The 27,835-nt window shown below is 34.0% G+C and overlaps 1 protein-coding gene across 2 annotated transcripts in view; it reads right to left on the bottom strand.

Annotated features, from left to right (window-relative positions):
* LOC120417435 (furin-like protease 2) overlaps window positions 1–27,835 on the bottom strand; it is a 128,375-nt gene that overhangs the window by 68,266 nt on the left and 32,274 nt on the right. For both annotated transcript variants that reach the window (XM_052711337.1, XM_039579476.2), the window contains exon 3: window positions 23,021–23,155. In XM_052711337.1, the coding sequence (XP_052567297.1) occupies window positions 23,021–23,155 (135 nt within the window). The remainder of the gene's footprint in view (window positions 1–23,020; window positions 23,156–27,835) is intronic.

Raw genomic sequence — 27,835 nt, 5'->3', positions numbered from 1 at the left:
ACGATCTGCCCGAAGTAAGAAGGATAGAGAGAGAGTTACTGGTTCACAAGTCAGCAGGAACCCCACTGACAAGGAAGTGTGTAGAGAGGAGGTGAAACTTGGTCGTTCTCAATTCAATTGAAATCTGTAAAATTTACGATTGTTAAAAAATTATTAAACTCAAAATTGAGAAAACAGATCAATCTGAAATTTATTTAGATTTCACCTCCTTCATGACAGCTCCTTCAAAGTGACCATTACCCAAGAACCTTTCTCTACCTCCAATCCTGTAACAACTCGACCGAGACTACAATCTTCCAAGAAAGGACTCTCAACAGGAGGGGGGGGGGGGGGGGGGGGGGGGGCTCCTCATGGGAAGAGTGTCGGTACACTGCAGTGGCACCTTAACGAGGCTTTGCACCAAGGGACCAGCTACTTCTGGACGCTCTCTCACTAGTGGCCAGTGGTCAGTAACAAAGTTGTTTCCTTTTTACAGTTTATCAAGCCACAGCATAAGCGGTTTTGCTCGAGTTTGCCACATTCAAGTGATGTTGCAAGAAAATGCAAACGTACTTCTGGAGGGGAAAGCTTTTCCAAGATGGCCGAGAGTGGAAACATTTTTCCACTTTAGGGAAGTCTGGATTTGTGGAATCTTCGACGCTGGCGGAGCATGAAATTTACAGGACTGTGTGAGTTTGCCGAGAGCACTGTGCAAATTTCAACAGTGTTGCTCCAGCAGCTCTCAAAAACGGGTTTTGACTAGAAGTGTTCCCAAATGCTCCAAAATTTCGGTGAGCAAAAAAAGAGAAACGAAAAAACTCGTAACTCTTGCCGAGGCTTGCATTCCGGCTGCAGGAAAGAAAGAACTTTTAATTCGGTTTAAAAGGGAAATAAGTACATCGGTAAAACGAGCGTGTAAAGGTACAACTCGGTGTTACGGTGCAGCTCAAGTGGAAATAGCTTTATTTTTTTTCTGCATTTCCTAAATTTTATTCGTTGCAGGGATCCGGTGAGAGTGTGAGTTATTTCTGGTCTTTATTGAAAATGGTTTTTATGGTCTTTATTGAAAAAAAAAACTTACGGTTCTACAAAATTCCATTCATCTAAGTCACAAGCCACAGAAATTTACTAGCACAAACCATTTCCCAGAAACCCAATGCCTAGAAAATTCAATGTCCCAGAATTAACCATTCCCCATAATGAACGATTTCACCAAAAAGTTTGTTTTTGGTGTTTTATAAAGAAAAAAAAGGAAAACTCATAGTCATTAACCCTTATAAAATTTTAAGATTCGAAGAAATAAAAAATGGTAGATTTTATGTGAGGACTAGGAAATATAAAAAAGGTAATTCTCCACCAACTCACACAGCAGTGAAACCTTGTCCTTTCAAAACTTTTTTTTTCGTAAAATCGCGATAACTCGTGATGTTTATAAGCAAACCCCTTATGTTTACAAATCAAAATTTTTGCTCTTTAACTTTGTAGAAGATTGTCACACTCTAAAAAACAACCCTGCAAAGTTAGAAAAAAACACGAAATTTTAAAATGAAAAATTTAGTTAAAAATGAAAAAAATGACCCTTCTGGGTCAAAGTTCTGATTTTCTGATCAATTTGGTGTCTTCGGAAGAGTTGTAGGTATTGTTGAGGACTTTTGAGAAAAAAATAGGTACACGGAAAAAAAAATTGCAGATTTTTTTATCAACTTTATTTTCACTTAAACTCAATTTCCCAGAATAAGTATTTTTTTATTTTCGAGATTTTTTGATATGTTTTAGGGGAAATCCGCAACTTTTGAGCCATAGAGAAACATAGTCAAAAAAACTGCCGCCGAGTTATGAATTTTTGAAAAAACTGTGATTTTTGAAAATTGAAGTTTCAAGCAAAAACAAGTTGGACATTATTTTTAATGCAAAATTGAATTTGCAATCGAAAAGTACTCTACAGATTTTTTGATTAAGGGCTCCGTTTTCAAGATATAGCCACCGAAAGTTTGATTTTAGCAAAATTTTTGCAGTTTTTCAATTATTAAAAATAGTGACCATGAGTGACCGCTTCTAAAATTTTTTTTTTTTGAAGTTCAGCAAATTTGCTGTAAAATTGTCTAAGAGACATTGAAGATTGGAGTCGCTTTAAGAAAAAGAAACACGAAAATTGAAGTTTTCTTAATCTCACCAAAATAACCCACCATTTTCTCATGACCTTATCCCAGCAAATAATGATCCGATTTTCAATTTTAATACATGAAAAATTCGTGAAATTTTCCGATCTTTTCGAAAAAAATATTTTGAATTTTTTTAAATCAAGACTAGCATTTTAAATGGGCGTAATATTCAATGTTTGGCCCTTTTAAAATGTTAGTCTTGATTTAAAAAATTTCAAAATATTTTTTTCGAAAAGATCGGAAAATTTCACGAATGTTTCATATATTATTATTGATAATCGGACCATTAGTTGCTGAGATATCGTCATTAGAAAATGGTGGGTTTTTTTGGTGAGATTAAGAAAACTTCAATTTTCGTGTTTCTTTTTCTTAAAGCGGCTCTATCTCAGCAACCCGAGGTCCAATCTTCAATGTCTCTTAGACAATTTTATAGCAAATTTTCTGAACTTTTCAAAAAAATATTTTTAGAAATGGTCACTTATGGTCACTATTTTTAAAAATTGAAAAACTGCAAATATTTCGCTAAAATCAAACTTTCGGTGGCTATATCTTGAAAACGGAGCCCTTTATCAAAAAATCTGTAGAGTACTTTTCGATTGCAAATTCAATTTTGCATTAAAAATAATGTCAAACTTGTTTTTGCATGGAACTTCGATTTTTTCCAAAAATCACAGTTTTTTCAAAAATTCATAGCTTGGCGGCAGATTTTTTGACTATGTTTCTCTATGGCTCAAAAGTTGCGGATTTTTGTCCCCTAAAACATATCAAAAAATCTCGAAAATCAAAAAATACGTATTCTGGGAAATTGAGTTTTAATAAAAAAAAAGTTGATAAAAAAAAATCTGCAATTTTTTATCCGTGTACCTATTTTTTTCTCAATAGTCCTCAACAATACCTTCAAGTTATAAGTTAGCCGAAGACACCAAATTGATCAGAAAATTCACTCAAAAGTTACAGCTGTTTGAATATTTACATACCATTTTTGTATGGACAGCAGCCAAAATTGTATGGAGACCTGCATGGGTGAACCAATGACGCAAAATAGCTTATTTGGTCATAGGGAAGGCCCCCACAAAGTTTAAGTCAAATCAAAAATTACAAAAAATAAAAATGGTCAAAATCGGCCGATTTCGTAGAGAGTTGCTCATATTGTTTTTTTTTTCTTAGTAATCAAAAAAAATGCAGAATCTTAATAATGTGATAAATTACATTATTTAGATTTTGATATTGTTTTTTTGAACATTAATATTTGAAATAATTTAAGTTATTCTTTTGTTCCGGTTTGGTTAATTCCTCAAATTAAAACATTTCAGAATCAATTTTGTAACAGTAAAATAACTCAGAAATATTCAATTTCTTAAAAATATGAATTATATTTAAAAGCTAAAAGAACGAGTGGGGACCATCGATAAGTCAAGTGGTTAGGGGAAAACGGTGGGATCTGGTATTTGCCCACGCTCCATACAATTTGGCTGTGGTCCATGTGAGATAGGGGGAGGGGGGGGGGGGAGGGTGTCAATTGATTCCATCAATATTTAATACTGAGTTTCATACAATGCTTAATGACTGCAAAGAAATTCCGTTCCTTCAAGACTAGCATAGTTTACAAAAAGTCTTAACAAAAAGAAAAACCTTCAGGAAAAATTTCCCTACCCAACTAGTTTCAAATTACTTGGCAAAATAACGCAACTCGTGGAAGCTGGAAGTTGTGTTCTGGAACTACATTGCAGCAAGAAGTTTTACGCGGGCGGGCGAAAAGCCAGAAACGTCTGTTCATCAAGAAAAAAAAAAAAATAAATAGAGCAAACAAAAAAAGCGCGATCACTTTTTCACGTCCCACGTTTTCTGCTAGATTTAATTATAAATTCACTACGCGCGGAAACTTTCTATTATTTCTTTATTTTTCTTTGCCGAGCGTGGAAAATTTTAACTTATATCCGGCGTCGGTTCCCCAGTGGTGAGGAGATTCGTAAAAAATAACACCACGAGGGGAAGTGATTGGTGCGGTGCAACGGGATAGTAATCCGGGATTCTGGCTAAAGAGTGGTATCTATTTTGGACCTAATTGTGAACATTCAAATTATCTAAAAATAAGATTCAAAAATAATAGTCTAGTAAAAAATGAATAAGCTTTTGTTATTAAAAAAGTTTTAAATGGGACTATCCATAAACCACGTGGACACTTTAGGGGGGGGGGGGGGGGGGGGGTTCGAGATTACCAAAAAAGTGTCCACGTGGTTTATGGATGGTCCCAATCCAAATTTGCATCCACCAACCCTATATGCAAACTTTGTTCCGGCGTGGCTTCCTCGTAGATGTGGGGGATTTCAGTGTTTTGTTTGCAGTTGGGTGGAAAGAATTTCCAACTTAAGTCAAGCTTCAGTTTGAACTATTTTGCCCACATCCTTCGTTATTTTTCGTGATGGGAAAAAAACTTTCACCAACGTTAAGAATGAAGCTCCCCAGGGTATGAATTGAATGTTGGTGAGAAAATTTAAGATAAAGTTTAACTATTCAGTTTTTTTTTAATTACAATATCTGTTTACTTGTTTAAATTGTACTCCAAATAGCTTAAATAAATAATCCATCTAAATAATACCATAATTTGTGATTTTATCACAATAAAACCTTTTTCACTTTTGAAATAAAAAACTAACAGAAAGCATCCACTTGTTTTCCACCCAATTGGTGAGCAACTCAATCACTGCCAATCAAATGTTTTCCACTCGTTTTTCGCCAAACTAATGTGGTACCCAGGTTCGTGTTCCCCAAACAGCAAATAAACTCTAATTGGAACATATTGGCATTTCATTTCTGCGAGAAACAAACAAATCACCGATTTCAACATGCGTACACAAGGAGCAGCAGCTTGTGCAGCCCAATCAACGAATCAAAATCAATTACTAGGCTAGGAAAGTTTAACAAACGAGCATGGTAATCAATCTCTGCCCGGGAAACTGTGAGGTCAACACTTAAGGGTAGTCGTAGACAGGGGGGGGGGATTGATTGAGGCTTGACTGCAGCGTTATTTTATCAACTAATATGTTGCAGAAAATATTTGTTATTCCGAAAATTCTGATCAAGTCAGAAAGCTAACAAACCTATCAAGCTGAGTCATTTTGCACAATTGGTATTGACAAATTCCATGCAAAAATTTGAACTGGAAAAAAAAGTTTGATATTAGTTGCTATCATAGTGCACTCTTTTATTTCATTTGATAGTAGCTTGAACACGATGCCAGTAATTCACTTTTTATGGAATTCCAATTAAAATCTACCGGGAATAACAAACCTCGTGTTGGGTTTTAGTTTCCAATGCTTAGGCTTAGGAAAAACCGGTCAAACAATGGAAATTTGCAATATTAGAAATTCAATTGGACTACAGCATAGCCCTAAAAAATGCGTTTCCTGGGATCAATGTGGAAAGTGATTTGCTCTATTGTTTTATTATTGTTGAAATTTTATGATCTGGACTCAGTCGATGGAGTTCATGTAATAAATAAGTTCAAAGGCTATTTTTGCTGAACGTTGTGTGTTGTACCCATTTGATGAACTGCTTTGATTGCCTATTACGGTATCGTGTTGTTTTAAAGGATTTTTTGAATAGAGTATTTGAAATATTAATGAAAACTAACCTCACAATATGAGTTGAAAAAAAGTTCGTCGAAGTGGGTGACAGGGATGCCACATGATTTTTTAAAATGTCTGTGAAAAAGTCTGTGTATGTCTGTGTCTTTGTCTAAAATTCAAATAAATCAATTTACAGTCATAGAAATCTATCAAAAATTGTGTTTTTAAGCATTTGAAGACTAACGAAATAAGTTTCGATTGATATTTTAACAAAATAACAATTTAATGAGATTTTTAAAAAATCTGTGTACCTCAAAAAATGTCTGACACGAGCTCAAATGTCTGTGAAACACAGACAAATCTGTGTATCTGGCATCCCTGGTGGGTGACTATTTGATTTTATTACAGTCCAGACTCGATTATCCGATTTGTTTTGGACTTTGAAAAATCGGATCATAAACAATACAAGTTGTTTTGTTTTCGTATTTTTCTGATTTTTAACTATTAACATCAAATTTGAATTCTGCGACACCATGTTAAACTAATTTGAATTTTTCAGTGCAAACTAAAAAATAAAAAAAATAGAAAAAAGACAACGCAACCAAATAATCTTACGATTCGATAATCCGAAGTAATTTTACTCCGAAACCTTTGAATTATCGAGTCTGGACTGCATTATAATTATTATTAATTTAAATCGTCACTAAAAAGTCTTACAAGATTTTCTGATGCGATCAAATTGATCATCTTCGTTGCTTGAACGCTTATCGAATTATTTCCAAACAAAAAAAAAATACAGTTTTCAACACCATACATTTCCACATAATTGTAGATAGAGTGGCCAGAAGTTATTAAATAATGTTCAATTCAAAGAATTTTTATCATAATTTGATATTGAAAAGTATTGAAAACAACTAGGGTTAGTGATTTTTCACGCACAATTAGAAGTTTCAAGAGGACCAAAATTGCAAAAGAGCAATTCCAGCTCAAATCAGGGATTTTTCTGGTACTTTTGTACCCGACCCTCTCCGATTTCAATGAAACTTTGTAGACATGCTATCCTAGGCCTATATAAGCCATTTTTGTGTATATGGAGCCAATAGTACTCGAAAATTACATTTGAGATGGGCGTAAGGTATTTAAATATTTTTGTATTTTGTAATTTATAAATTACTGTATCTGGAAGCCGTTGCATCGTATCAAAAAGTGGTCAAAGACAAACTTGTAGGAAATTGGACGGGCTTTCTGAAACAAAAATACACGCCACATCTATGAGATTTTTTGATTTTTAAGTCTAAAACTTAAATTTAAAGGTGATGTCACGATTTTTTTTCGTTCAAATTTTTCAAATCATTTACTAAAACTGTTTTTTTGAAAAGTGGTCTAAACGTCAAAATTTTTAAAAACCGGTAGTGGGAATCGATTTTCCAGACAATTTTACCTAAAAGCCTCCATATTGATCATTGTCCTATGTCCAATCCTTGGGAAGATACAGCGGTTTTAAAAATGAAAATGTTGAAAAAACGGGTTTTTTTGGTGGTTTTTGGCAATTTCTATATGACAGACTTGGTTTTTCAGTCTCGTAAATATTTTTACCGGAAAGCTCGTCCAATTTCCCATATGTTTGTATTTGACAGCATTTCAATTGGATGTAAGGGCTAACAGATATAAGCTTAATTACATTTCTTATAACTGAAAATAGATTTTTTTTTTCAGTGTGGTAGAAACCAGGATAGTAAATTTGATTACGTAAATATAAAAACTATGTATTCAAAAAGCTGTCAATGGCAAACTTATGGGAAATTGGACGAACTTTCTGGTTAAATATTTAAGAGACTGAAAAACCAAGTCTGTCATATAGAAATTACCAAAAACCCCGGTTTTTCAACATTTTCATTTTTAAAACCGCTGTATCTCCCCAAGAATTGGACAAAGGACAATCGTCAATATCAAGACTTTTATGTAAAATTGTCTGGAAAATCGATTCCCACTACCGGTTTTCAAAAATTTTGACGTTTAGACCACTTTTCAAAAAAAAAAAAAGTTTTAGTAAATGATTTTTGTATTTTTTTAGGAGAGACATACCATCCTGCATTTTTCGTCAGTCTTTTGGTTATATTTTAGGCTACTTCCTTAAAAAAAATTAACGAAAAAAAATCGTGACATCACCTTTACATTTAAGTTTTAAACTTAAAAATCTCAAAGATGTGGCGTTGTTTCAGTGTATTTTTTTCAGAAAGCCCGTCCAATTTCCTACAAGTATGTCTTTGATCACTTTTTGATACGACGCAACGGCTTCGAGATACAGTAATTTTTAAATTACAAAATACAACAATATTTTAATACCTTACGCCCATCTCAAATGTAATTTTCGAGTACTATTGGCTCCATATACACAAAAATGGCCTATATAGGCCTAGGATAGCATGTCTGCAAAGTTTCATTGAAATCGGAGAGGGTCAAGTACAAAAGTACCAGAAAAATTCCGGATTAGAGCTGGATTTGCTCAAAATAAAAAAAATCCCGGAACGTGAAAAATGTTAAATTACCTTGAAAATCAAACTTTGAAGAATTTCAAGCCGTCCGCGAAATCGAAAAATCGAAAAATCAATAAACCTTAAAATCACCCCAAAAGACTTATTACAGAAATCAGCATTTATAGATAGACAGGAGCATCCAATCTTAACAATTTAAAAAAAGTCCTTTTTAATTTACAAATTCTTAAGGTCAAGAAAGTAACTTAAATAAAAAAAACTCGTTAGGAATTGAATTCACTACAAAAATAAACATAAAAAAATATTTTGCAATTCCGTCGTGAAACTACTTATTTTTTCTGTCATTCTTGAACGACGAAATAGCCTACTTTTATGTACCAAAAATAACAGAATCGAATAGCAACACTTTTCAAAATAAATGCTGAAAAGTTCTACTTTTCAGCAATCAAATAGGTGCTTAAAGGTGAAATTTTCAGCACTTGTTTCGAAAAGTAACACTTTTCAACATTTTTTTGATTCAAACAATTTATTGACAAAATACATGAAAATTTGACATAAAATTTCACTTAGTGTGTGTTTCAGCACTCTTCGTATTTATCCAACTCGGTGAACCTCGTTGGATAAATGTATGACTCGTGCTGAAAAAATCCTCTTTTTGCAACTTGTTGCATAAACTACTATTTCCTAATTTAGCCAATTTTAATTTACTTCGCACCAAAAATTTAAGGCATTTCTATTTTTTTGAAACAATTACTTATTATTCATATTTTTGAGCTTTTTTTGCCCAAACAATATTTTGCATAACAATGTCTTAAAAAAATGCTTTCATTGAAAAAATGGAAAATTTACATAGGTACTCATGAGTATGAACCGAGATGCCAGATAATGAATAGCCATTTTTATTAAACACAATCAAATGGATGTGCGACAAAAGGTCGAATGGACAAAACGTCGAAAGGAAAAAAAAAGAATGTTAAAAAATGGGAAAAAAATGACAAACAAATCTGATTTTCTTGTAAGTTATAGAATAACTTCCACCCGATTTATTGAAAATATTTCCATTCTTTCAAACATGATCAGTTTTTCAATAATAAATTCGACTTCCAACATATTTTTCAAATTTTATTTTATTTTCAAGAACAACCTTTTTTTTTGTTTGTCGTAATATTTTTGTGAATGTTTCCATTCTTTGAAAAAAAGCTCGGCTTCTAAAATATTTTGGAAGTTTATTTTTATTTAATATACAAGTTATTCTTGACTGTCCACATAATTTTGTGAGTTTATCCATTCTTTCAAAAATGAGCAGTTCCTTCGAAAATAAGTTCGACTTCGAATTTTGTTCTTATTTTTTTAAGCAACCTTTTCTTTGTCAAATTGGAACTGCTCAAACATAAGCAGTTCTTTATAAGAAAAGTTCGACTTTCCAAAATATTTTGGAAGTTTATTTTTATTTTTGAAAATAACCTATAATTGATTGTCGTAATGATTTTGTGATTTTTTCTTGATTTTTTCCATTCTTTCAAATATTATCGGGTCTTTTTTAAAATACTACTAACTTTTCAAAGGATTTGTAAGTTTTTATTTGATTAATGAAAATCGTTAGAATATTTCAGATACTTTTACATACTTTCAAATATAAATAGTTTCGAAAAATGCAAAGTCTTGAAAGTTCTCTATCTTATTTCAATCAATCTTTCATGGTTGCAATGGATCTTTTGAAATATCTGACTTCAAAAACATAGTTGTATTAAAAAAATCGATCGGATTTACTTATATTTAAAAAAAATAAACCCCCTCTAACCGATCCCCCGCTCCCCCTTTCAAATAGTCTCCAACAATCCGGGGATAAGTTTTTATTCAGAAGACCTGTACATTTTTAAGAATATAGAAGTGATATAAAAGAAAATCGTTGAAATCACCTTTCCATACCTGCTTTTTAATATTTGTGTATTTAGGCCCACATCAAAAGTTTTGTTTTGAAACTGTTTATTTATTCGTCCTTTTGTTCATTCGACCTTTTGTCATACAAAATCAAATCAAGTTATTCGCTCTACAGCATTGCCTTTGCGTTCTCGATTGCGAGATTCCTACTCGAAACTAAATGTCCGAAGGCTTGATTGATGAGGCCTCTTTTTCATCTCAGTTTCCATCCACCCCGGGATTCGAACTGACGACCTTTGGATTGTTAGTCCAACTGCCTACCAGCGACTCCACCGAGGCAGGACCCAGGGAGACGACTCCTACACCTGGATTGAGCTAACGACCTAACCCTCTAGGTTAGACCGGGGCCAACATTTACTTCCCCATCCGACGGAAGGCGTGGTCAGACAAATCTCGTCTCAAAAAATGCCACCGGGACCGTCTGGGATCGAACCCAAGCCACCCAGTCGGCAATCACGCTTACCCCTACACCACGGTCCCGGACATTTTCATGCTAAAAAAATCCAAAATATTATGATATTATTTAGTCAATTTTTGCCATGCATTGTTTTTTTTTAAACCAGAAAACTTAAATGAATGAAAATATTGTGTCTTTTACTTGATTCCAGGCTTCAAAAAGCAAACCGATTTGTAAGCTTTCTGCGAAAAATTACGTTAACCAAAAAAGTAAATAAACATTGCAGAGTGTCTATTTGAGCTCCTCCCCCCCCCCTCCCCCCAGGAGGAGGTGATTGTCTGCTCTTCATTGAAAGAAAAACAAACCGAGATGGCTTTCGTTTTGAGAGCTAACTGTGGCAAGTCATGAACAATTGAGTTTCGAACGATTTGTGGGGGTGGTTGGGAAGGGGGGAAATTTGTCCAATTTATGGCAAACAGCAAGAACCGATTATCGGCTGTAAGCTGCTTCGACTGTCAGTTTATGTTATTGTTCAGTTGGCCTTTTCTCGGGCGATTTCTTGTGAAGATTAGAGAGAGTTTATTTATTTACGGTAAGCTCGATTGAATTGATTCGATTCGATCAATTTTCTATTCTGTTGAAATCTGGAAGAATACCTTTCGATGAGGTGCTGTTTGGTGACACTTACCTGAAATAGATAGAAATGAGAAAATTCAATTATTAGTTTTGCAAATTAATATTTTAAGCTGAAACTGGAGCAGCATTTTGAGCAATATGTCAAACTAATTCTAATAAACCACACTCAATTTCCTCCACCAACATCATAAACCTTGGTCAGAGTGAGAGAGAGAGAGAGTCATCATCGAAAACCAACTGACCTGGCCCCAAAGTTATGTTCCCCACTTGCAAATAAAAAGTGAGGTCAAATCGTTTGGCAAGCAGATAGGTTCCGTACCGTTGTTTATGTGAATGGGTTCTTGCAATACTGAGTGAATGCGCGAGCGCCTGGAACTGGAACCGATCCAGCAGCCACTGCCATGGGAATAAATAAGGACTCCGGCTCATAATGGCCTCTCGGAAAAACGGATGATACTGGCCCGGTTGAATGACGACCGCGGAGACAAACTGGCAGCACTGGTTTTGATTTTTTGTCTGTTTTGTTTTTGGAACTTTATCGTTCACAGATTGGAAATTTATGGGAATGAAAAAAAATCAAGCATAACTGTAGCTGTCAGTTGATCAGTTGTTCAATAAGTTCTTTGTTCTGTTGTTTTGTTGTTCTTATGATTAGCCATTCAGATTTAAAATTGTTTTTTTTAGTCTTGCTCATCACTTCAACGTTTCAATTTACACAGTACTGTTTTTGAATTTGTTAATTCAATGCTTGTCAAGCACTCTTCAAAATTTTACAAAAGGCTTTTCACCAACTCACACCCTTGACGCATTACACCACACATTTCATCCGTTGAATACTTGAGCGTCCAAAAATGGAACAAATCCGTTCAGCAATGTGCCAAAAGCCCCAATCTGTGGCATCGCCCATTTGAATTCAAACAAGTGCCCCATTGAGCTGCGTTCGATTTTAATCTAGTGGGACCACCATGTTGGACTGCATTCACAAAAGTCAATAAGCCCACCCCATTCAAAGCCGTACTTTTCCATCAATCAATTGGTTCGCGCGCTGATTCTGACTCAAATGATGAAACCCTGCAAACGCGTAGTAACGAGCCAAGGTAAATTGGTTTTGATTTCCACGCCACGAATGGCAGCTCCGGGAAAATCATGTTGAATTCATTAGTAGGAGCGCACCCCCGCACTATTCTGTTGGCTACTCTCGTTCCAGGAGGATGAACGAACAAACCAGAAGAAGGGCTTGTTGGTCAAGAGGGCAACAGGCTCAACAGGATATAACAAGGATACACGCAGCATGGCCATCGCATTATCCTGCCATCAATCATGCACAGAACTTGGAAAGGATGATTTTTCCTCGCCGAAGAGGGAAAAGGGCAAAATTAGATATTCATGGTGGAAAACATTCGACGCTCGTTAGGAGGTCATTCATTGGATTTGTTGTTTAGATTGCTGGATTAGCAGTTGATTTGATAAGATACACATCCTTTGATACACATAACTGGTCAAGTTTGTACAGTACACACAGAACAAACAGAACAAACAGAACAAACAGAACAAACAGAACAAACAGAACAAACAGAACAAACAGAACAAACAGAACAAACAGAACAAACAGAACAAACAGAACAAACAGAACAAACAGAACAAACAGAACAAACAGAACAAACAGAACAAACAGAACAAACAGAACAAACAGAACAAACAGAACAAACAGAACAAACAGAACAAACAGAACAAACAGAACAAACAGAACAAACAGAACAAACAGAACAAACAGAACAAACAGAACAAACAGAACAAACAGAACAAACAGAACAAACAGAACAAACAGAACAAACAGAACAAACAGAACAAACAGAACAAACAGAACAAACAGAACAAACAGAACAAACAGAACAAACAGAACAAACAGAACAAACAGAACTAAAGAACTAAAGAACTAAAGAACTAAAGAACTAAAGAACTAAAGAACTAAAGAACTAAAGAACTAAAGAACTAAAGAACTAAAGAACTAAAGAACTAAAGAACTAAAGAACTAAAGAACTAAAGAACTAAAGAACTAAAGAACTAAAGAACTAAAGAACTAAAGAACTAAAGAACTAAAGAACTAAAGAACTAAAGAACTAAAGAACTAAAGAACTAAAGAACTAAAGAACTAAAGAACTAAAGAACTAAAGAACTAAAGAACTAAAGAACTAAAGAACTAAAGAATTAAAGAACTAAAGAACTAAAGAACTAAAGAACTAAAGAACTAAAGAACTAAAGAACTAAAGAACTAAAGAACTAAAGAACTAAAGAACTAAAGAACTAAAGAACTAAAGAACTAAAGAACTAAAGAACTAAAGAACTAAAGAACTAAAGAACTAAAGAACTAAAGAACTAAAGAACTAAAGAACTAAAGAACTAAAGAACTAAAGAACTAAAGAACTAAAGAACTAAAGAACTAAAGAACTAAAGAACTAAAGAATTAAAGAACTAAAGAACTAAAGAACTAAAGAACTAAAGAACTAAAGAACTAAAGAACTAAAGAACTAAAGAACTAAAGAACTAAAGAACTAAAGAACTAAAGAACTAAAGAACTAAAGAACTAAAGAACTAAAGAACTAAAGAACTAAAGAACTAAAGAACTAAAGAACTAAAGAACTAAAGAACTAAAGAACTAAAGAACTAAAGAACTAAAGAACTAAAGAATTAAAGAACTTAGCCAAAAGAACCAAAGATTAAATTGATAATTCAATCTTAAATTCAACTCAAAATCTGACAGTATATGGCTTGTTTATCGTGTAATAAACATGACCAATATCCGTGAAGGTCAAAATCGATATCCACCATCCAGACTCTAATAACGTTCCTGTTCAGCGGAGCCGAGTTGGAGTGATTCCCGGACTCCTTCAAACGGGAAGCTGAGCAAGTTATGAATTCCCCGGTCAGAGCATCATAAAATATTAATGACCAGTGCCCTTGCCAGCTCATTTAACGTGCCGTGGAGTTGATTTTCGAGGAAAAACAAAACGAATATCCTGAAGTCGTCCGGAGCGCCGAGGATTTCCGCTTTCCCAGGAAGGGAATCATCATCATCATCATCCACCTCCTCCTCGGGGCAGCTTCCTTCGATATCCTGATCCGATTAGAAAGCAATGAAATCAATCACTGCAGCAGCACGAGCTCCGACGGCTGATTGAAGGAATTGTTGGGCAAATATTTGATTAGCATCGTTTTCGGATGGCCGGAGCTCGAGCTCGGGCGCTGAAGATGGTGTTAATCATAGTCTTGATTCAAAATCTGTCTTGTGATTGCACCGCCGTTGAAGACTTGAGTCATTCTTTGGAGGGGGTGAATTCTTGGGAACGGTTGGTTTATGGATGAGATCAACTTCGGATTAACCTACTCTTTGGAAGGTTAATATTTATTCGTGGATATTGAGGTAATCTGTGAAATCGTTGAAAGTCGTTAATTTTAGATTTCCAAGATCTATCAAATTCATAATCCGAATCGATCTCTTTGAGAAAATCCCTACATCCTAGCAAAGACAAATAATCCTTGCTCGAAAGCCCTGCAGATATTTACCAGCTACCTTCACATCCGTTAAATCTGCACCAAAACCCACGTCCCATATCACGCACATAGTGCCAGAACCTCCCCACCTCTTTTGCCGCAGGAAAAGTGTGAGCTCGCGTAAAAACGTTGTAAACACCTTTTGATCTATGCCATCATCATCAACGACATCGTCGTCCTCGTCGTCGTCGTCGTCTTGGCAGTCACTTTCTTGTATTCTCGTCGCTGTCGCCGTGTTATCATCATTAATTTAATGAAAATCGATGTGTAAGATACAGCCAGCAGTGTTGCCAGGATTGGCTGGAACCTGCCGGGATTTTGGCGCGCAGCGCAATCTCCACGTGGAATATGGGGGTGTAAAAAAGATGCCTGTGTGTGCCACGTTCTGTGAAGATGAAACTTCGAGCGAGCAAGGCCGTTTAATCCCGGTTCTTAATCAGTATTCAGCGTTTGTGGGGACGAAAGAGTGGAATAATGTTGTGCGGGAGTGGGAATGTGTATTTGAAGATTTCATACCAAAAGCTACAAATTTACACCATTGGCATAATGAGGAAAAGGTCACAAATTTATAAATTCAATAAAACTCTTTGGAGTCAACGAATTTTGGCCGATTTTTATATGGCATACTTTAGGATGAATCCCAAAGTTCTATCTTTACAGCAATTCTCCACGAAAACAACACGATTAAAAAAACGTGTGGGGGCTCCTTGGGCGATGCACCCTATATTTTGTTTAGCCATTTGAGTGACTTACGCATTGATTTGGTGCTCCAAAAAATTTCAACTTTCATAGATTTTCTCAAGATCCTGTTTTTTCTATAAATCATATTTCCTTGCCATCATTGTGATTAGCTGGATTTTTAAGAAAAGTAGTTTGTAGTTTGAAAATCTAGCTTAACGTTTGAAAATGTCTTTTTCAAACACCTTCAAAACAGCTTTAAGGTCTTGGGACCAAAAAGCCTATGTATGAAGTTATTATAATAGAATTCCTTGGAAAATTTAACATAACAAAAATGTGGAGTTTTAACAAAATTCCAAGATAAGTTTTTTTTTAATATATTTTCAATCTTTCGGGCTCATCGAAAAGGTCTTCAAAATACCTTTTCTATAATTTACGCGACGATGTTGATTTTGTCTGACCACTCATGTTACAACCCTTGGTCAAATTGTTTTTAAGGCATAACTTTTGAAGTTCTTTTCTTACTGGTATGATTTTCTTCAGGGAATTATGGGACTCTAAAACGGTTCGAATGACAACAAACCGACCGAAATTGGCGCATTTTTTCACGAAAATTTTCACACACACAATTTTCAGGGTGATTTTTCACCTATTCCTCAGTGAGGATCTCAAAAAATCTTTACAAGCCTAAATTGTTTCAAATTTCCAATGTTTACAAGTTTCTAAAATTTCCTCAATATTCGATGGCTTCTCCAATAAATCAATCCCAAAAGTATCCTGATTATAAACAAGATTGACTGCGCCTTATTAATTCTTGTGAGAAAAATAACTTAATCCACCTATGTGGCTGATGCCTTCCTCACTTTTTACCAACAAAAGGTAATATGAAGGGTTTGAATACATATTTTAGCTATTTTTTTAGATCCAGAAAAATAAGTACACAGATATAACTTGATTTAATTGAGATCCGGCTTCAAAAAAATACATAAATATCACTTAAGTGGTCATAACTCGAGACAGGGTTGCCAGATCTTCAATGTAGTGGACGTATTGGAAAGGTCTCCCGATTACCTTATCAACAATGGGTTGGATGATGGATCCGGACATTATTTGCATACATTTAATTGAGATCCAGCTTCAAAAAAGTACATAAATATAACTTAAGTGGTCATAACTCGAGACAGAGTTGCCAGATCTTCAATGTTATAAGCTCGTTTTAAAGGTCTCTCGATTACCTTATCAACAATGGGTCGGTTGATGGATCCGGACATCGTTTGCATACATTTAATTGAGATCCAGCTTCAAAAAAGTACATAAATATCACTTAAGTGGTCATAACTCGAGACAGGGTTGCCAGATCTTCTATGTTAATGACACATTGGAAAGATCTCTCGATTACCTAACCAACAATGGATCGAATGATGGATCCGGACATCGTTCACATGCATATAAATGAGATCCGGATATATGTGGAAACACATTTTTATACATAACTTTTGATCTAGTTATCGAAACTTCAAACAATTCAATCAACAATATTTGTACCAGTCTTCAAAAATTTTCTTGCAGGTTTTTAAATAAGTTAGTCTTTATTTCAGAAAAAAATCAAATACTATTACCAAGTTTGTTAACGATAAAAACATCGAGGCTCGATAACGATAACGATTGTTCTATTCCATTGGTAATTCTATCGGTGATTATCTTTTCGTAGATATTGGACGAATACTCATTTTTAAATGCAATCTTAGATCAATTAATTCAACCATATATTGTTAAATTTTCATTGCTTTCACTAAGAATATATTATTTTTCGAAAGTACTCAAATTTTCACAATTTGCAATATGAGTATGAAACGAAGCGAAATTCGGTATGTTTTTTTTACATTTTTAAGCTCTTTTTGGAAAATATATTTTTTCGCAAAATACCATATTTTTCGAAAAAAAAATCAACTGTTTTTCAATATGCAATTTGCGGTAATCAAACAACGCAAAATTGTACATGAAGCATTCACAATTGAAATGTATGTATAAAGCATGCAAAATTTCGCTTCGTTTGATACCCATATCGCATTATCAGAAAATATGAGTATTTTCGAAAAATACGGTAATTTGTGAAAATTTCCGTATTTAAAAATAAAATCAAAAAAATGAAAAGAGCAGACGAATTTTCAATTTTTTTGATATCCATGTGGCAAATTTTGTAACAGTTCCCAATTACCGAAAAAACGGTATTTGGTGAAAACATTGGAATATTGCCATATTGCAAATTTTGAAAATTTGAGTATTTTAGAATAAATACGGTAACAAGTGAAAATTTCAGTATTCTAAAAATTGAAAAGCCATACCAAATTTGGCTTTGTTTGATATCCTTATTGCAAATTATGAAATTTTGAGTATTTTCGGAATAATACGGTAATTTGTAAAAAAAATAGTAATTTCAAAAAAACTCTAATATAGTGAAAAAGTATACCAAATATCGCTTCGTTTGATACTTATATTGAATATTTTTAATTTTTTAGTATTTCCGAAAAACTTCGGTATTTTGTGAAAGTTTGAGTATTTAAAAAAAAACTCTAATCAGTGAAAAAGCTTCGTTTGATACCCATATTGCAAATTATGAAAATTTGAGTATTTTCGAAAAAAACAGTATTTTGTTAATAAGTTTACTTTGAAACTTACCAGATTTAAAAAAAAATGTTAGTGAAACTGAAAGCAATGGAAATTTAACATGATAAAGCAGAATCAAAAGATTTTAGAAAGATTTTAAAAATGAGTTATCTTCCATTATCGGCGATAAAATTATCGCCGATATAATAACCGAATAACGATATCGATAACGATAGATTAACGTTATCGTCAGACGATAATATTATCGACGATAATTCTATCAATTAACAACTTTGAATATTCCAATAAAAATATAACATGTTTAAATTGTAATTCCAAAACTGCACAAAAAAAAGTTTTTTGTAAAGATCACAAATTTTTTATATATTTTCATTATTTCCAATGGGAACATTAGTTTCAGAAATATTGATTCTAACAAATAAAAGGCTGTTTCGATGAGACTCAGAAAACTTCAATTATTGTATTATTTTACTTCGTTTTTTCGCTGTATTTCAGCAAATTGAGGTTCAATCTTGAATGTCCCTTCGGCAATTTTATTGGATTTTTTTCACCATTTCATTAGAAATATTATCATACCAAATCATATAAAAAATGGATTTTGGAAAATTGAATATTTGTTAAAAAAAACATGTTAACAAAAAATCGACAATTATTTTTTATGTATCAAATATATTCTGTAACATCAATGCCTACAACTTTGCCAAAGACACCAAACCGATCAGAACATTCCGTCAAAAGATACAGATTTTCAAATATTCGAATATTGAATGAACAGCTGTCAAAATTTTATGGAGCCTTGCGCGGGCGTAAAAAAAGCAAAAAAAAAAATGCAAGAAATCAGCCAATTGACAAAAAATCGCTCATTTGAAAACTTTCAAAATAAGTATTGATAAGTCTTTTAAAAATTTTATATTTATAATTTAAAAAATTGATTATATTTTATCGAAAAAAAATAAATAAAATTCCTTTAAATTTTTCTTACCGGTTTTGCAGAAAGGCGTCATCCATAAAGTATGTCACGCTCTAGGGGGGGAGGGGGGGTCTGAACAAGCGTGTTATAAGTATAGGAAAAGCGTGACTAAGGGGAGGAGGGGGGTAAATTTTAGCTGATTTTAGCGTGACGTACTTTATGGATGAAGCCAAAGGGGCGAGATAAACTTTCAAAAAATATTTTTCTACAAAGATATGCATTTTTAATTTTTTAAACACAAACAAAATCATTTCAACTCCACCGTAAATTTGTCCCATTTCAAATTATCTCAAGTGAACCTGTAGTAAACCTTCCCCGCCTCAACTCCACCCCCTTTCCACAAGTGTCATTCCGCGGAAAATGTGGTTGAGGAGCACATTTCCCAGGAGTAATTAAAAATTCTGCGCTCAAAAGAAGCGTTTCTGATTTCCGAGTAGGTAAGTGAAAGGGTGCGTGGAAAGGCGAGGGGATTAACGTTAATTTAGCACCTGCCGATTTAAATTGAGTGAGTGTGCGTGTGGTTTGAGCTTTGACGCTGCGGAGGAAAGCTCGTAAAAAAGTGCTTTCGCAGTCGCATGTGTGGCAGAGGATCTTCGCTGGAATTGAGTCAAGTTTAAATTAGGCACGCGACGTTGTTGCCAAAGTTGATGATGTGGCGGATGGTTGTTTTCGAGTCGTTTTCGTTTAATTACACTTTTTCGGCGTTGTTTTCACACACTTCAGTTAACGCTGGTGTTGTGGCATTCTGGGGAGTTTAATCGAGCGATTTAAGATGATGAAATCTGATTGTGATTTTTGACATAAGGTCATTTGAAGCTGATTTTTATTTTAATAAAAGTCAGTGACATTCAACATAAAAGATAACAAAGAGGTAACTCAATCACAAAGGAAATTGCATCGAGTTCAATTTCAAAAGTTGATTATAGTTTTCTTCAAAGAAGCAGCAAAAAAAAAAGCGTTTTCCTTTGAAAGAGCATTGTTTGTGACAACGATGGTGCATCGACGATGACGACCTCGCCACCGGTTGCGGGTCATATTTCAATTATTTTCACCCTGAAGGGAAGTGCAGTTGCACCAGAAGCTGTAATCAACTTCCGAGCTCGTCTCGCGCTAAACTTGCTTGTAAACGAAATTCGATCAACACCCCGTCTGCGAACTTTGTGCTGCCTTGCCGATACCGTGGAGTGGGTTTGTTTTGAGTCTTGTGCAAATTGTATTACGTTATACATTTTTAGTATTTTAACAGTAGCAGTACAAAAAAAAGTTGAATTAATTTTCAAAACTCTTAAACCTTTTCACGGTAATTTTCCTCAAAGACGCAATACGTAAGACTCAACGCCAAAGACACCAGTCGACATCGCCTCTTCCAAGAAGATGCGACGAAGAGATACCGTGTGATGGTGATGATGATTATGACTGGCGACATCGAAGCGAAAATTTTATGATATTGGATACTATCCTGTCCAACGACGACGCAATGATGATGATGGTGATGCTATCGGGCAAGTTTTTTCCCGGAAAAAACTTCATCCCCAACCCTTCTGTTACTGCGCAGAACGACATAAAGCAAGGGAGTGAGTTGCCCGGGTAATAAAATATTTTCTTTGATTTGCGACATCAAAACAGAGCGGCGCGTCACTAATGAGAAACGATAATGACGCGCGTCGCGACGCAACTTTGGGTGGTGCTGCCCACCCTTAAAAGGGTTGAACTTTATGAATGTGGGATGGATTCAATTTATTTGGTTTTGCATTTTTGTATTTTTGTATTTTTGTATTTTTGTATTTTTGTATTTTTGTATTTTTGTATTTTTGTATTTTTGTATTTTTGTATTTTTGTATTTTTGTATTTTTGTATTTTTGTATTTTTGTATTTTTGTATTTTTGTATTTTTGTATTTTTGTATTTTTGTATTTTTATATTTTTGTATTTTTGTATTTTTGTATTTTTGTATTTTTGTATTTTTGTATTTTTGTATTTTTGTATTTTTGTATTTTTGTATTTTTGTATTTTTGTATTTTTGTATTTTTGTATTTTTGTATTTTTGTATTTTTGTATTTTTGTATTTTTGTATTTTTGTATTTTTGTATTTTTGTATTTTTGTATTTTTGTATTTTTGTATTTTTGTATTTTTGTATTTTTGTATTTTTGTATTTTTGTATTTTTGTATTTTTGTATTTTTGTATTTTTGTATTTTTGTATTTTTGTATTTTTGTATTTTTGTATTTTTGTATTTTTGTATTTTTGTATTTTTGTATTTTTGTATTTTTGTATTTTTGTATTTTTGTATTTTTGTATTTTTGTATTTTTGTATTTTTGTATTTTTGTATTTTTGTATTTTTGTATTTTTGTATTTTTGTATTTTTGTATTTTTGTATTTTTGTATTTTTGTATTTTTGTATTTTTGTATTTTTGTATTTTTGTATTTTTGTATTTTTGTATTTTTGTATTTTTGTATTTTTGTATTTTTGTATTTTTGTATTTTTGTATTTTTGTATTTTTGTATTTTTGTATTTTTGTATTTTTGTATTTTTGTATTTTTGTATTTTTGTATTTTTGTATTTTTGTATTTTTGTATTTTTGTATTTTTGTATTTTTGTATTTTTGTATTTTTGTATTTTTGTATTTTTGTATTTTTGTATTTTTGTATTTTTGTATTTTTGTATTTTTGTATTTTTGTATTTTTGTATTTTTGTATTTTTGTATTTTTGTATTTTTGTATTTTTGTATTTTTGTATTTTTGTATTTTTGTATTTTTGTATTTTTGTATTTTTGTATTTTTGTATTTTTGTATTTTTGTATTTTTGTATTTTTGTATTTTTGTATTTTTGTATTTTTGTATTTTTGTATTTTTGTATTTTTGTATTTTTGTATTTTTGTATTTTTGTATTTTTGTATTTTTGTATTTTTGTATTTTTGTATTTTTGTATTTTTGTATTTTTGTATTTTTGTATTTTTGTATTTTTGTATTTTTGTATTTCAACACCGCTGGCCAACGGCTTACCAGGTTTTCCACCCAGTGCGGCGTGGCGGGCCACCATTGGCAACCTGCCAACCATCACAGACTGAGTTGAGTTGAGACTGAGTCCACGGCGAGAGTTTCCCGTTCAAAGGGGGGAGATGAATTTCCTTCGCCCATCAGCGGGATTTACTCGTCCGGAAGCTCCCAGTTATTGAGCTTTTTCACCTCAACCCCCCACTCCTACTTCCTAGCATGGTCTTCATGATGCCACTGCCACTTCGGAGGATGAAAATTTAATTATAGCACTCCGGAAAACTCCTCTCCGTCTCCGCAGGTTTGCCCTTTTGCAGGGACATTCCATGGACTGAAGATTGAAGCGCAGATCGGCAGTCTGGCCGTACAGATTAAAGCACAGTGTCGGTGCTGCAGCTCCGGAACAGGAAATTCACTCAGCTTCCTTTGAGAAAAGGGTGACTGCCAGCGGGGAAAGTGCTTTTGAAGTTTTCGCTGTAGGCATCACACACACTAATCAAACTGACAGAACTCAATCAATTTAATCAATTCGTAGCTTTATTGGGTATTTCTCGTTGCAGAAATTATGGAAAAGTTTGAAAACAAGTTTTCTAATTATCTACAGAAGTTTTATTAATTTTTGTTTTGAGGTAGCATGAATTGCAACGATAAAACATGTAATTTAATGCTTTTCCCTTTTGAAATGGAAATTTAGATATTGAATTTCCTACAAGTATTTTTAGGAGCGATAACCAATTTTCCTCGAAAGTGTTGGTCAGTTCCATTCTAATGAAAAAAATTATTCAATTTGAGAAACCTTAAAAAATCCTGCTATTTTTCAAACACACACAGGTGAAATCAATACATTATTTTGAACTAGAAAATAATCATAGGTTGGGTTGCGGTGAAAATAAAAAGGGGTGGTATTATGTTTCAATTGTACTGGTACTCGTATTTTCACAGGAATCAAATTTAAAAAAATAAACTGCTCCAGTTTTAATGAAACCCAAAAAAAAAAACAAAGTTTCGTCCACACTTACGTAGTTCTGCTGCAGGTCCGGGTGGTTCCGCTGGATGCCGTCGTCGAGGATGGACACGACGACGCCCTTGCCGGTGTAGCCCTTCTGCCAGGCGGGGCCCACGTTCATGTCGAGACCGTCCTTGGCGCCACCGTTCTGTGAAAAAATAAGCAAAAAAAAAAAATGTTGAAAAACTCAATGTTGATTTCGTTTTGGGGATGATACGCAAATTGGAAAGCAGAGATTTCATTTTTCAATTTAATTTTCAGATTGTGATGCATGATTAAGGGCCGGTTAGTGCTGCTGCTGCTTAAAGCGCGTTGGTTAGGAATGCTGAAAGCGACTTCCTCTTTGGTGGAATTTTAATTTCTGAAATAAATCCCCTTCTCGAGGCGCAAATTCTCATTCCCAGCAATTGTCATCGAAAAAAAAAAAAAACGAAACGGGTTTATTGAAATTCCTGCAGCGATTACATCAACGCTCTCGAAAGAAGAAGACAAAGTACGCAATTCTCGTACGACCTAGTTTGAGTTCGTTCAGAGCAACAACACACGTGCACGCACAGGGTTAAAAGTGGCATGCTAATTTTCATTTCGAACTGGCTGGGGTTGCGAAGGATGCCTCCGGGAAAACAACACTCATGTTGAGTACAAATCTCGAGCAGAGATCGCGTTACATTTTCGTTTGCAGAAAGGAAAAACAAGGAACAGTTGGAAAATGAGGTTGAAAATTTGGACATAAATCCATAAAAGATAAATCAAACGAATCAAATGAATAAAATAAATCAAATAAATCAAATGAATCAAATTGATCAAATGAATAAAATTGATCAAATGAATCAAATGAATAAATAAATCAAATTAATCAAATAAATCAAATGAATCAAATGAATCAAATGAATCAAATGAATCAAATGAATCAAATGAATCAAATGAATCAAATGAATCAAATGAATCAAATGAATTAAATGAATCAAATGAATCAAATGAATCAAATGAATCAAATGAATCAAATGAATCAAATGAATCAAATGAATCAAATGAATCAAATGAATCAAATGAATCAAATGAATCAAATGAATCAAATGAATTAAATGAATCAAATGAATCAAATGAATCAAATGAATCAAATGAATCAAATGAATCAAATGAATCAAATGAATCAAATGAATCAAATGAATCAAATGAATCAAATGAATCAAATGAATCAAATGAATCAAATGAATCAAATGAATCAAATGAATCAAATGAATCAAATGAATCAAATGAATCAAATGAATCAAATGAATCAAATGAATCAAATGAATCAAATGAATCAAATGAATCAAATGAATCAAATGAATCAAATGAATCAAATGAATCAAATGAATCAAATGAATCAAATGAATCAAATGAATCAAATGAATCAAATGAATCAAATGAATCAAATGAATCAAATGAATCAAATGAATCAAATGAATCAAATGAATCAAATGAATCAAATGAATCAAATGAATCAAATGAATCAAATGAATCAAATGAATCAAATGAATCAAATGAATCAAATGAATCAAATGAATCAAATGAATCAAATGAATCAAATGAATCAAATGAATCAAATGAATCAAATGAATCAAATGAATCAAATGAATCAAATTAATCAAATTAATCAAATTAATCAAATTAATCAAATTAATCAAATTAATCAAATTAATCAAATTAATCAAATTAATCAAATTAATCAAATTAATCAAATTAATCAAATTAATCAAATTAATCAAATTAATCAAATGAAACAAATGAATCGAATGAATCAAATGAAGCAAATGGATTGTTCTCGAAATTCGACTGTGTCACCAACGGCAGTGGGAGGGCAAACGTCGACAGATAGAATCATAATTTTGCTATGAATTTAGATTGTCCTGAGAAAGCGCTCAAGCAAAATCTGAAACGACATCTTGCTCTTGCTGGGGATCGTCTTTTGAGTGGCTCTAAAATGAGCTCTGTTTTTTTAAACTTAATTCTGTATTTAATGTTTACTTTGATGATTATCAAATAGTAAAACATTTATTTTTAGATTGTGGTATTTGTTTAAAAAATCTCATAAAAAATAAAATTTTATGCGTTCTTTCGTAATTCTAAATAATGTTGGTCAAAGTTCTCTTTCTCAATTAATTTTCTTCCCCCCTTACTTGACCCCACCAATCCGTTGGTTGTCATCAGCAGTAAACGAATAAAATGGTGCAAGCGATGTCAAAAAGTCACAATCAGCGGCCTCTCCGCCATCTATCGTCGAGGGACCGCTCCCCGCCGCCGGTTATCTTCCGAGCACTCACTCATATGAGCTTTTCGCTGCCGCCAGTTGGTTGTGTTGGTCCTCGGAGGAAAATTTATTTATCTTCCTTGGCTGTCCCACACTCCGTGCAATAAAGCACGAGACAGCAAGTTTTGCAGGAGAGTTTGGGGTAGAAAATTGCAGAAATTTTACAAAAAAATATTTGCCAAAGAGAGAGAAAAAAATAAAAATAGTATAAAAAGAACAAAAGAGAAAAATAAGAAATGGGGAAAAAAGAAAAGGTGACTAGGTAACAAAGAGACAAGAAGACAAGGAGACAATGAGTCAGGGAGACAACGAGACAACGAGACAACGAGACAACGAGACAACGAGACAACGAGACAACGAGACAACGAGACAACGAGACAACGAGACAACGAGACAACGAGACAACGAGACAACGAGACAACGAGACAACGAGACAACGAGACAACGAGACAACGAGACAACGAGACAACGAGACAATTAGACAACGAGAAAACGATACAAGGAGACAAGAAGACAAGAAGTCAAGAAGAAAAGAAGACAGGGACAAGAAGACAAGAAGACAAGAAGACAAGAAGACAAGAAGACAAGAAGACAAGAAGACAAGAAGACAAGAAGACAAGAAGACAAGAAGACAAGAAGACAAGAAGACAAGAAGACAAGAAGACAAGAAGACAAGAAGACAAGAAGACAAGAAGACAAGAAGACAAGAAGACAAGAAGACAAGAAGACAAGAAGCCAAGAAGACAAGAAGACAAGAAGACAAGAAGACAAGAAGACAAGAAGACAAGAAGACTTTAATACATAAAAATTAACAAAGGTTCCACAACCTCTCCTAAAATCAACCCAAGGCAACAGAACAATGAAAAGGACAAAACTGGCGGTGGGTGGAGGAGCGAACTTTGACTTGACTTTGCTGGTCGCGTGGCTGCAAGTGGAAACCAACCCCGCCTTCAAACACAAGCTCATAAAGGGTGGCCTCTAAAGGGAATATGAAGACGTGATGACAACAACGAGAGCTTTTTTCCTCCTTATTTTGTGAGAAGGAGGGGTTAACAAAAGCTCCAAACAAGACGCGCTCGTAATTTTCTAAAGTTTATTTATATTTTATACAGAAACAATTCGCCTCTTCATTTCCATTTAGTTGAAAATCATGCACACGCTCTTCATGGATTCGTGGCTGCGCGGAAAAGAAGGAGGGCTCTGAAGAGAAAACATTTTGAAGGAAGGACAGATTGTGAGGGGGAGGGAAACGACATGAATCAGGATTTCCCATATGAGTTATATTTTGGTTGGTTGAGAAAACCCGGGTCTTGAGACGACAAGCTTTGCATGAAAAATTTTGAGGAATGCAAATTAACGAGCATTGTTTACAGCGTTCTTGTTCTAATCAATGCGATTATGAAGATTGCTGTTTTTGATGAGTTGTGTCCTTGCTTTTTTAATGTTTGAAAGAAGCAATTTATTTTCTATTTTATTTTTATATCTACGAAGATTTTTTAGCAAATAGGGAGGCAGCTTCAACTCATTCCCTTGAACAGGATTTAAATTAAACCGCAAGACCAGCCACACCACATTCAACGCAATTACCGTCTGCACATGAATCGGCAATTAGCGGCTAAAAGCTTCAGCAAGTTGAAACAAGCCGCAGATTACGCAATTCAACTCTTTACGGGAGGTTTTTCCCCACCCAGAGCTCCTTCTTTCTCAAATGCATCTTCAATTACCCTCTTGACAGACATTCCATTACCGTCGTCACGTTTGCCATCGCGTGCAGAACAGGACGGGGGAAGACAAGAGACAAGAAAATTGCCGGGCTGGAAAAAAGAGGTTTTTTTTTTGCTTTACTCCAGCCGTCAAAGCCCTGATGATGGTTTGATGGGGACCACAATCGACCAATAAGGCGATGAAAGAGGAGGGGATGGAAAATTCACCGCTTTCCACTCACTCTTTTCCCCTTTTTGCAGTGGCTGGCTAATTGAGCGTTTCTTGGTTGGGGGAATGCATGTTTTATAATTTTATGAAAACCACAAACTGACAGGAAAGGGATGGAATGATGCAAGTAAAATGTACCGAAAACGAGTGTATATAACGTCATTCAATTCATACAATAGAAACTATATTGACTAGGGTCATTTAGACATGACTACAATCATCAATCTTTTTTTATATTTCTACCTGGCCAGAACCTTGACCCGCCCTAACATAGTCACCAGACATTCACTCACATCAGAGATGACATGGTGCATCACTGATGGCTGCGGATTCTGTCTCTCAACAGAAGGTGAAAGGATAAAATCCCGGCTGGTCCCCGGTAATTGATATTATATTATACCATAATATCGCTGACAGCCTTTGCCTTCATTTAAATAGTGAAAACATATTTTTCAAAAAGGTTTCTCTGAGCACATGGCTATTTGTGCTATTAAATAAAATTAGATCGTCTGAACCCGATCAGACGTTAATAACTAAATTCATGCCATTTCAATAACAAATACTGTTAAAATATTAGAAAATGTTATGGAATATTCTTGCAAA

Source organism: Culex pipiens, unplaced genomic scaffold, assembly GCF_016801865.2.
Source record: "Culex pipiens pallens isolate TS unplaced genomic scaffold, TS_CPP_V2 Cpp_Un0002, whole genome shotgun sequence".
Classification (NCBI taxonomy): Eukaryota; Metazoa; Arthropoda; class Insecta; order Diptera; family Culicidae; genus Culex; species Culex pipiens.
Note: the sequence above shows the minus strand (reverse complement) of the source record. Positions and strands in the feature narration are given on the sequence as shown.